Here is a 12,342-nt window from a genome sequence, read left to right on the forward strand (position 1 = left end):
TGATAATTGACTTTTAAAATGATGCTTCTTGGTAAATTCTTTTCTCCTTCTTCTTTTAGCATGGCGTTATTGCTACAGAAGATGAAGAATATTTTATTGAACCATTAAAGAATACCACAGAGGATTCCACACATTTTAGTTATGAAAATGGTCATCCTCATGTTATTTACAAAAAATCTACCCTCCAGCAACGACATCTGTATGATCACTCTCATTGTGGGGTTTCAGGTGAGTGAGTGTGTGGCCTTTACAAAGTGTATTGTGTTGTATTGCCACTGTCTTTCTTCTGACACCTATGGAAAGGTTAATAATAAAAGTCAATAGGAATTTGAGTAATTAGAATGATAATGCCCAGAGTCCTCTTAAAAGATATCACCTATTCAAATATCATATGACTTCATTCATATTTGAAATTTAAGAAACAACATAAGGAAAAAATGGAAAAAAAAAAAAGAAGACATGAACAAAAAACCAGACTCTTAATTACAGGGAGCAAACCAGTGGTTGCCAGAGGGAGGTTGGGTGTGGGGGTGGGTAAAATAGATAAAGGGGATTAAGAGCACACTTGTGTTGATGAACACTGAGTAATGTATAGAATTTTTGAAACATTATGTTCTACACCTGAACCTATTATAACTGTAAGTTAATTATGTTAATTATACCTGAATTAAAAAAACAAGAAGAAAAAAAAACCACTTTTTTTATTGGGTGGAAAAAAGGATGTCACTTATCAATATTGGAAGCTCTTTGAGACCTTCTTAAAATATAAGTCTGTGTAAAATTATTTTTTCTTTGAAGGGGAAAAACCCCCCACCCTATTTTATCCAGGTAATCGTTATAATTTTCAAGCACAAGTGTTGCCTAGTCTTCTGTGCTGTCTGGTTAGCCTGATGTTTTTATGCTAATGGGGAGATGTTAGACACTTGAATAAAATTTGAAGAGTCTTAAGGTAGTATTCAAGTGTTAGGGTACTATAGAAATATATAGCAGGGACAGCAAACCTAGAAATGAATAGTCAAAGAAGACTTCATGGAAGAAGGGACTTCTAAGCTGAGGCTTGATGGAGAAAGAGAAGGTAGCTGTGCAGAAAGAAGTAGAGGGAACAGTGGGTAGTATGTTCCATATAGCAGAAACAGCATTTACAAAAGTCCTGAACCAGAAGAGAGAATGTCACATTGCAGTCATTGCCAGTTCATAGAACGGGTTATTAGAATGTGGACTGGAGGGATGGGTGGATTTCATAGTGGGTGAGGAGTGGCCATGAGAGATGAAACTGAAGTGACAAGGAAGGCCAAGACACAAAGGGCTTGTAAACCATATTAAGGAATTTGTTTATCATAAGTGTGCTGGAAACCCATTGAAAGGTTTTAAGCAGGAATGACAGGATCAGATTTGGGTGTTAGAAGTATAACCCTGGCAGTCCTGTGGAGACTGACTGAGAGAAAAGCAACACTAGAGGTGAGGGGTTAGGAGGCTGTTTAGTCTAAAGATTAGAAAACTTACAGAATAGAGGATATATCTGGCATAATAGAAAAAATATGGGCTTTGGTGTAGTTTTAGACAAATGAACCAAACTCTCTAAATACTTTTCTCAGCGCACATTAGTTGCTCAAATTGTAGCTATCATTATTATTGAGATGACTGTTTCAGTATTTAAAGAGCTATTATGTTAAAAAAAAAAAAATTAAGGGCACCTGGCTGGCTTAGTTTGTGGAGCATGCAACTCTTGATCTTGAGATTGTGGGTTTGAACCCCACATTTGATATAGCGTTTACTTAAAAATAAAATCTTCAAAGGTGCTCCTGGGTGGCTCAGTCAGTTAAGTGTCTGACTCTTGATTTGGCTCAGGACGTGGTCTCAGGGTTATAGTATCAAGTTCCCAGCTGGGCTCCTGTGCTCAGTGGGGAGGCTCCTTACGATTCTCTCTCTCCCTCTCCCTCTGCCCCTCCCCTGTCTCTCTCTCTAAAAAAATTAATAATAATAATAAATAAATAAAAAATAAAATCTTAAAAAAATTTGAAGATTCAATTTGTTCTGTATAGTTCTTGTAGGTGGAGCCAGGGACAGTATATTTCAGTATTTCAGCAGGTTTCAGCTTAATACAAAGAAAAGTTCAGCAACAAGTAATTTTAGAAAAAAGTGGGAAGGGTTCAACAAGTAAATTTATAAAGAATAGAATGGGTTAAACAAACCCATTGTTTTGTTTATATCCATATGCTTCTTGGGCTCCTTTTCTTCTGCTTCAAGTCTAAGATTGCTCTGGAGTTCTTTCTTCAAGTGACTGTTCTCATTCTAGATACACGTCTTGAGTGATCTCTGGGACATCCTTGTTGATGAAGAGTAATTGATACAGTAAAAGTAAAAAGTAATTGATACAGAAAAAGACCACTTTTATGTCATGCTTAAGGCATGACATAAAATTTAATAGAAAACAATGAAAAACTTTTTGATGGATCTTTGTACTGAGAAATGAAACTAAAAATTATGGAAATAGCTTAGTTTATCTATATTTACTGAATTTAAACTGTAAGTACAACAATATATAAATTCCTGAAAAACTAGGATTCAAATATTTAGTTGTTTATTGCAATATAATTTTCCTGTCATTTTTTTCCATAACATGGCATTCTTCACATCATGATTGTAAATATGACTTTTTGCAAAAATATTTAAAGATTTCATTGTATTCTGAAAGATCACTCTTAACCATTAGATATTCAAATTATCCTCTTTTGGAAGGCCTATCTTATTATTCATTGGTCTTGCTGAGGTAGATCCTTCTTTTCCAAAGGTTGAGGCATGAATCAGATAGTTCAGTAAATCTACTCTTATCGCCAACATAAAATTTTATCCTTGTTGGGGAGGATTTTCTTCTTTTATTGTCTCTCCCCCTGGATTACTGTGCTATTGGCAAAAAATAAAGCAGGTGAATGAGATATTCTTGAATGGCTGAAAAATCTTAAGTGAACTACTGTGACTATTTCCTCACTTTTAGTCTATTCACTAGTCATTTCTGTTACCTTTAACACCAGTCTATTTAGTTCAGACCCTTGTTATCTCTTGCCTGCACCCCTGTAATGACTTTCTAACTGGAGTCTTACTGTCTTCAGCTTTGTTTTTGTCCTTAGTGGGCTGTCTCCTACATCTGGCAGACAGAGAGAGTACAGGCAGGGGGAGAGGCAGAGGGAGAGGGAGAAGGAGACTTCCGCTGAGCAGGGAGCCCAACATGGGCTGGATCCCAGCATCCTGGGATCATGACCTGAGCCGAAGGCAGACGCTTACTTGACTGAGCCACAAAGGTGTCCCTGTATTACACACTTTGAAGTGTTTCACTGGCTTCCCAAGAGTGGAAAATCTGTCATAGTTCCCTAAGTTCTATAGGAATATCACTTTTAAAAAATATTTTATGATTAATAAGTTTGGGAAATGTCTGGTTAAGAACTACTGATCTTAATTATGATACTATTTTGACAGCATAATTCAAATGACATGTGCATTTATAGGTGTTAATTCCCAGTTAACCAGTTATTGGGAACTCAATTTTATTTTTTTTATTATTTATTTATTTATTTATTTATTTTTAAAAGAGATTATTTATTTATTTATTTGTCAGAGAGAGAGAGCGAGTGAGAGCGAGCACAGGCAGACAGAGTGGAAGGCAGAGTCAGAGGGAGAAGCAGGCTCCCTGCGGAGCAAGGAGCCCGATGTGGGACTCGATCCCAGGATGCTGGGATCATGACCTGAGCCGAAGGCAGCTGCTTAACCAACTGAGCCACCCAGGCGTCCCTGGGAACTCAATTTTATATCAAAATATAATATAGAAAAACCCTTTGAGAGGGGACATATTTATCTCATATTCAGACATAAATTTTCCCATTCTGATTAAATTGTATTATCAATCTCAAAAAATAATAAAAAATACTTGTTATTTGTAGAAAATTTAGTAAATATGTGCTAAAAAGAAAAAAAGGAAGTGAAAATTGCTCTTTACCATTATCCAGGGATAAATGAATAGTCTTGTCCATTGATGTAGATATTATTATGTCTCTATACCTGCATTATTCACTTATGTATTTATTAAATAAATATTCATTTAGTATGTATGTGTCAGGCTATTCGAGGTGTTGAGATGCAGCAATAAAACAAGAAAAGTCTCTGCTCCCATGAGGCTTATATTCTAGTGAAGAGAGTTAATTAAAAAAGCAATCAAGCAAACAAATAAATACATGGCCAACTATCAAGAAGTAACAAGTGCTATTAGCGAAAAATAAAGCAGGTCCATGCAATAATTTTGAACAACTTGTGTATATTAAGAATATTTTGAACAGCTTGTATATATGAGAAATATTTTGAGATTGATCAAAAATTTAAGATCTTATTTCAGATGACAAAGAGATCTACATATTTGACTTTGGGGAAAAGTTCTTTATTGTATATATTTATGGAGGAATGTTTTCTTTGACATTCTAAACTCTTTCCAAAATTAATTTGAGCATATGTAGTAAGTTCATTTGAATAACTACTGATCTTTGTTTTGAAACAAGTCAGTTGTGTATTCTCTTTTAGACTAAACAAGATATTAGTTACAGATCATTAAGCTTAACATTAAGCAGTCAGTTGACAATTACAGCATGTAGATAATGTTTTGTAATGATCTAATCATGCTGGATTAATTTAATTTTTAAAGTGAAACCAGATATCTTGATTACATTTATTCATTGTGTGTGTATTTTTTATACATCGGACTACAAATTCTTTGCATAGAAGACTCTTTCCATTTATGAATATCCATCAAAGACATTATATATACATTTATCTGTTGGAGTGAATACTAAGCAAACTAACAATTTAAAAAGCTGGAAGTCTGAAATTTTTTAAATTGATGATAACAATAACTACTTTAAATTGAGTATTGTCTAATGAGGAACGTTATTGCTGTGTTTATTTTGCCCAGTCAAGTCTAATTCTTTTCACAAATACTTTAAATAAATATAAGGAGAAATTGAATGGATCAGAGGAGTGAAAATGATCAAGATAATGGAAATAAAATCCTACATTTAGACATTTAGACTGTTCATCTGGAGGAAGGGAAAACTAGGCATGATTTGAATACATGGGTGGTTTTATGATATTGGAAGATGAGCAAAAAAAGAACTGGAATTATGTTAATGCAGAAAGGATTTTGACCATTTCATAACAGTATTACTACAAACTCAGTGGCTTAAGCAATATACTTTTATTATCTCACAGTTTCTGTGGACCTGAAGTTGTACATGAATGAGTTAATTGACTTAGCCTCAGCCAGGACTGGGTTCTCTTCTAGAGTCTTGACAGGGGAAGAATCTACCTTCTTATTCCCAAGATTGTCTGCAGCATTCAGTTCCTTGCTATTAAAAGACTGAAATCTTTAGTTTGGGGCTAGTTGTCTGCCAGAGGCCATCTGTAGTTCCTTGTCATGTACAGTTCACCAATTTGGTTGTCTGCTTCCTTAAAACCAGCAAGGGAAAGACTCTAGTAAGAAAGATGCTCCAGTATTATGTAATATAATTATGTACTCATCTATGTGTAATCATGTATATCCCTTTATCTTTGCTGTATTCTCTTGGTTAGAAGCAAGATACAGTCCCACCCACACTAAAGAGGAGGAGATCACACAAAGTGTAAACATTGGGAGGTCATGGGGGCCATCTTAAGAGTCTGTCTGGAAGAGAGGAGTACTTACTGGCTGTCCAGAAGTTATACTATTGAAATAAAAAGTAATATGTCTCTCCCTCTCTTGGCCTTTAGGAACAAAATATACTCATTTAATTTATATGAGTTTCAAAACTATTTTACTGGTATTCGTCATAGTCATTTCCATCTCTTATTTCTTAAAATTTTTAACTCTTACCAAAGTAATTTTTAAAGGGTTAAGGCTAAAAAAATTAGAAAAATAATAGAAAATACTGCCAGTTTCTGTCAACTATATTATATAAATTAATCTGATTCTCCCTCACTAAATTGTTTAATAATTAGATGTTAGAAAGATCATACAGATACGAAAGTAAGGTATGCAGAGGACCTAAACCTGTTCAAGTTTATTAAATAAAGGTAAATGTAAATGAGACAAGTGTTTACAAATACCATAGAACTAAAATGTTTTCTCTGTACTGAAGGACCAACTGTTAGAAAACAAAGGATTAAAAAACTGCAATCCACAGTGAAATGTGGTTTAAAGGAAGCCATGCTGGAATCGTAATCCTTCAACTTTCATTGTAGCACCACTTACCTCTAGGTTTTCAAAGAGGACTACTTTGGGTCTCTGTTAGTATAGTTATATATCATAAAACTAAATAAAAAACTTAATTCACAGGCTTTTAGAATTGAGATTTCTAGAGCAGTAGAATTGCTCTAATTAAGATAGTTTAATAAAAAATCTTACTTTAACATAAATGCTCAGAGACATTTCAGGAATAGGATTTTGGGGGTACCTGGCTGACTCAGTTGGTAGAGCATGTGACTCTTGATATTGAGGTGGTGAGTTCAAGCTCCACATTAGGCATAGAGCTTACTTAAAAAAAAAAAAAAGGAACAGATTTTTGCAATATTGATGTTCTTCATCAGAATTGTCTTATGGTATTTATAAAGTTAATGCTCTAGTTGTTTTTGAGAAAACTTTACATATAAAGTACATCTATATTTAAAAATATTATGACATAATCAGTCACTGGAATAATATGCAATGATGATTTTAAAATATTTTTATTCATTAGGCTTATTTTTTGTTTTTATGACCAGCTGAATGTTATTAATGTTCAATTTGTTTCAAATAAGAGGATTATTTTGAAAACTTTAAAGAGTTTAATTTTCTCACTATTATATTTCCTCATCCCCTCTCCTCACTGAAATATCTTAATACTTTTGAAAATTTATAAGAAGCATGTCTATATGAAAGATTTAAAAAGAAGTAAGCTTCATTGGTGAACCTATCTGAACTAGTTAATTATTTTATTGTAGACCTCATAAGAAGTGGCAAACCTTGGTGGCTGAATGACACATCTACTTTTCCTTCTTCACTACCAATTAATGGCACGCATATCCGCCACAGACAGAAGAGATCAGTAAGCATTGAGCGGTTTGTGGAGACATTGGTAGTGGCAGACAAAATGATGGTGGGCTACCATGGCCGCAAAGACATTGAACATTACATTTTGAGTGTGATGAATATTGTAAGTTTGATGCCTCTATATAATATTCTAACTTAATAATTTGTGGTTTTGACTAAGGTCATGGATTTTTAATGTGAATTAATGATTTTAAGAATTTACTCATCTAAAATGAGAAAGAATTAATATATTAATGTTTCAGTTCCATAGGAAATAAATTTAAAGATGAACTTTTGTTCATTTTAGATAATGTGTTTTGAATGGGTCATATAAATCCTATTTAAGAGGTTTTCTTTACCTTGAAACATCAGCTCACCCGCTTAATGACTATGTTATAGTTCAGTTTTAGGAGAAAATATTTCTTGAGGTAGATTTATATAAAAATCTTTTATGGAGGCATCTTGAGGGTAGAATTCTAAGTGAGATGGGATAAAATAATATCTTTTTATATACAAAGTGGTTTAATTTATGAAAAATTGTTTTACCATTCTTTAAAAAAGTACTAAACAATCAGCCTATGATTTTTGTCTGACTTTGTGTCTTTTCTTATTTTCTGGAGGTCAGGTTGCCAAACTTTACCGTGATTCCAGCCTAGGAAACGTTGTGAATATTATAGTGGCCCGCTTAATTGTTCTTACAGAAGATCAGGTAAGAATGAGTTAGTTTAGAAATCTAAAACCTTTAATAAACAGGCTATAGAATTATGTATTATAAAATATTTTATTATTATTCCTTTTAGGAAGTTCTAGTTGAATATGATTTTCACTACTAAGCATTTAATATTTTAAGTAGTTTATAATAATGTAACTCCTATGTCATGGTAAGGCTCCATATATGTATATCAGCTTTATGTTTCAGTATAAAGATGAGCATTTGCATGGCAGATCTACTAATAGTGGTTTTGGTTGCTGAGAATCACATATATTCACATGATCATTAAAGCTGGAACTGGGAAAGAATATTCAATAGTACACTAACTCTAGGTCAGATATTACAGAGATAAAAATTGGCAAGAGTTTATTCCTAGAAACCACTGCTTCTAATTATAGTCCCACTTTAGTCTTCAAAAGTTTTAACAACTGACCTTAGTAATTTGTTTGGAACATTTCTGGTATGCATGTTGTATTGCAGCCAAACTTGGAGATAAACCACCATGCAGACAAGTCCCTCGATAGCTTCTGTAAATGGCAGAAATCCATTCTCTCTCACCAAAGTGATGGAAACACCATTCCAGAAAATGGGATTGCCCACCACGATAATGCTGTTCTTATTACTAGGTATGGTTTGTTGCAAATATTTTATCTTTGATTGTTATGTTTGATATTTTAACTATATTTGGTTCTGTCTAAAGCCTCATTCAGGTAATGAGTATATTGAAAGCAAACTGGTAAATTTGTTAATCACAATTGAGAAAGAATATATTACACTATTACAGTATTTGCATCAAATGAACCAAATAAGAAAAAAGAATATATTTAGAGTTGACTTAGAAATATAATAAACATCTTTCCTTCAACTGATACCTATTCCTAAGGTTAAATTGGAAGCACATGTATGTTTTCTTCATTGAACAAAATACATAATAAAACAAAGATTAAAAAGTATGAGATTATATTTTAAAAACAAAGCTGAGTCATCATTCTTGGTTATAAAATATATTAATTATTCTTATCTCCAAATTGTTAAAAGGGAGAACATCAATAGTTACACAATTTACTTGGATGAATGTTTATTTAATTAAAAATATTTTAATTAGGTCTAAATATAAAGAAGCACATTTATTACATTACATGTTGATAGCTTGCTTCTCAGGGAAAAATTATTATTTGATGATAATGCAATGAATTTATATATTTCTTTCCAGTTTTACATAACTTGTTCAGATCCTTTTATTCCTTACTCTCCAACAAGAACTCTGTGAAATAGATACCATTATTATTTTTCCCATGTAAAAAATGAGGAAACTAGTTTAAAATACTTTAATTGGCTCAAGTAAGTGAAAGCACAGATCTCAAACCCTGGTAATCCTGTCTTCTATGACTGTACTATGCTAGCTGTCTTAGTTTTTTCATACGTTAATTATGACTGGTTAGAAGCATGCTTAAATCATTTAAGATGAACTTGTCTTTTGACCTCTTATCAGTATTTAAAAATGAAAAAAAGAATAAGCAAAATGGAAGCATTATTCTATCTTAGTAAAATGAAATATTCTTTGTTATCTTATTTCTTTAATTGGCAAGATAGTATTTAACATGTATTTCTTCTGTGGTGTGCCCATTGACTCTACATTAAACTATACGGAGGGAATATAAAGTTACATGGCATCAGAATCTTGAGATCCCAGAAGACTTTAACTTTTTAAAAAATGTCCCTGTTAGCTAAGTTGTAGAGTTAAAGCTTCTGAGTTTTTTTTTTTTAAACAATTCTAATTACTATAATTGACTTCATCTACCTGGCATTGTAAACTAGAAAATTTTGTTTATGACATGCTTGCTGAATAAAAACAACATTGTATGGGTTCTGTATTCATATGTGTTGACATGTCAGTGTGATAAATTCTGCAATTCTTCAGAGTCTTGTGGTCTGGAATGATTCCCAAATGTATTTGAGGAGTTAAAAATACACTAAGAATTGTGCAAATATAGAAACATTTGTATAAAAATATATATATGGATATGATTAGTGTCAGTGAAATTACTACAGGAAAATGTTTGTTATATATGGTTAGCAAAATGATCACAGATAATTTACATTGGCTTCTGTGTTTATATTTATAAAGCCCAACTCTCCTCAAAAAGACAATGCCCAGTGGACTCCTAGTGCTTTATATTTTTGTTATTGTATGTGCATTCAATTTTTAGTTTTTGCATCAAATGACAGTAGCTATACAAAGAGTGCATGTTTAGATATGTTTGAGTCGTGAAATTTATCTGGGCGGTTAGCCATCTTTTCTTTGCACTGGCTGCAATATTGAGCTGTCTTGTTCCTCTGAATTGGTCCAGATATTTTTCTGATCCTCTGCAGAGCTCTTCCTTGTTTCTATAAGCTACTTTGAGTGCTTTCTTGATGCCCGAGGTTTGAATGTAAAATTTTCTTTTTAAATTTGTCTCCTAAAGGTCAGACTAGTACTGGGAATGATCTCAGGATTTAACAGGACAGTACTTTGAAGAGTTTGTATCTCATACCATTTTTGATTGGTTATATAGTGGAGGTTAGAAAAATACCTCTTAGGGGCGGCATAGAGTGCCTTTTTGAATTGTTGTTTTCTCAAAATAACTTTTAGCTTATTTAAATATCTACTTAATTAAAAGTCTAGTGAATTATTAAGGCCATGGAGTGACTTCTAAATCTGATGAATGTCATTTGTAATTATATATAAAGAGTTTTTTGTTGGGTGGTTAAACATCTTGATTCTTTCTTATGTATTTTTAATTTGTGAAACTGAATATATCTTTAAATCATACTACTACTTTTAGTAAAATTAAAGAATTTTTGTAGATGCTCTTATATTAATGTTTTTCATTGCTCTTATATTACCATTTTTCATGGCCTTATGTAACTCATCCATTACCATATTCAGGATTATGACTTCACCATTTATAGGTAAGATCATGATTTGTGTTTGAAATGTCAGCTCACTAGAGAGAATGTATAATGTGTTTACTGTGAATTCCAGAGAAAAAATTAATGGGTATGTTTATCTCCACTAGGTCAAATTTTATCTCAGGGATTTAAATGTTTTAAGCAGAAAACCACTTGGAACTGTAGTTACTTAGGTAATAATAGTTACTTTTGAAAAAATGAAAGTATGAAAACTCAAAATACTGTCTTCTCTTAGCAAATAATATTTTTTATATTGATATAAATTTAAAGCAAACTGCTCTATAAAGCTATCGGTCACTGTGACTAGACATAAATAAATAAGCAATATAAAAAATTTAAAATTCTGGGAGTGACTGGATGGCTTCATCAGTTGGGCATCCAACTTGATTGTGGCTCAGGTCATGATATCAGGGTCATGAGACTGAGCCCTGCATGGGGCTCTGCACTGAATGAGGAGCCTGCTTAAGATTCTCTCTGCTTCTCCTTTTGCCCTGCTCTATTCCCATTCTCTCTCTAAATAAAAAGTTAATTAATTTAAAAAAATTGTTTTATCTGGTATAAAAAATACTGCATTAACATCAAAGAGTATATTAAAAACTATTTATATATACACATATTATTTTAATTTTTTGTTCATTTATTTGTATACGTAAGTGTATATGTATATATATGTTTATATAATGAATGTTTGTTATGTACCAGATAGCTTTATCAAATTTTTTAAAAAAATTGAAGTATAGGGGCTCCTGGGTGGCTCGGTGGGTTAAGCCTCTGCCTTCGACTCAGGTGGTTATCCCCAGGTTCTGGGATTGAGCCCCTCCTCGGGCTCTCTGTTCAGTGGGAAGCCTGCTTCCCGCTCTCTCTGCCTGTCTCTCTGCCTACTTGTGATCTCTTTCTGTCAAATAAATAAATAAAATATTTTTAAAAGGTATTTTATTTATTTGACAGAGAGAGGTCACAAGTGATCTCCGTCAAATAAATAAATAAAATATTTAAAAAAAGATTTTATTAAAGATAAGTGACTCTTAATCTCACAAAACAAACTGAGGGTTACTGGGGGGAGGGGTGTTGGGAGAAGGGAGTGGGGTTATGGACATTGGGGAGGTTATGTGCTATGGTGAGTGCTGTGAAGTGTGTAAACCTGGCGATTCACATACCTGTACCCCGGGGGTTAAAAATATATATTTATAAAAAATAAAAAATTATATAAAAAGATATTAAATATAGTATATAAAATATATAAAATAAAATATTAAAAAATAAAATATATTTTTAAGATATTTATTTATTTATTTGACAGAGAGAGATCACAAGTGATCTGTCAAATAAATAAATAAAATAGTTTTTAAAAGATTTTATTTATTTGTTTGGCAGAGAGAGATCACAAGTAGGCAGAGAGACGGGCAGAGAAAGAACAGGAATCGGGCTCCCCGCTGAGCAGAGAGCCCAAAGCGGGACTCGATCCCTGGACCCCAGATCACAACCCCAGCCAAAGGCAGCTGCTCAACCCACTGAGCCACACAGGCGCCTAATAAATAAAATCTTTTAAAATTTTTAAAAAATTTAAAGCATAATTGACAGTACTACTTTAAGT

At 32.8% G+C, this 12,342-nt stretch overlaps 1 protein-coding gene across 5 annotated transcripts in view; it reads left to right on the plus strand.

The window, feature by feature from the left end:
- The window catches only part of ADAMTS6 (ADAM metallopeptidase with thrombospondin type 1 motif 6), a 313,953-nt gene that overhangs the window by 18,375 nt on the left and 283,236 nt on the right, over positions 1-12,342 (plus strand). For all 5 annotated transcript variants that reach the window (XM_032336137.1, XM_032336135.1, XM_032336134.1 and 2 more), the window contains exons 4-7: positions 60-228; positions 6,997-7,208; positions 7,710-7,793; positions 8,277-8,422. In XM_032336137.1, the coding sequence (XP_032192028.1) occupies positions 60-228; positions 6,997-7,208; positions 7,710-7,793; positions 8,277-8,422 (611 nt within the window). The remainder of the gene's footprint in view (positions 1-59; positions 229-6,996; positions 7,209-7,709; positions 7,794-8,276; positions 8,423-12,342) is intronic.

This window comes from Mustela erminea, chromosome 3, assembly GCF_009829155.1.
Source record: "Mustela erminea isolate mMusErm1 chromosome 3, mMusErm1.Pri, whole genome shotgun sequence".
In the NCBI taxonomy this organism is placed as follows: Eukaryota; Metazoa; Chordata; class Mammalia; order Carnivora; family Mustelidae; genus Mustela; species Mustela erminea.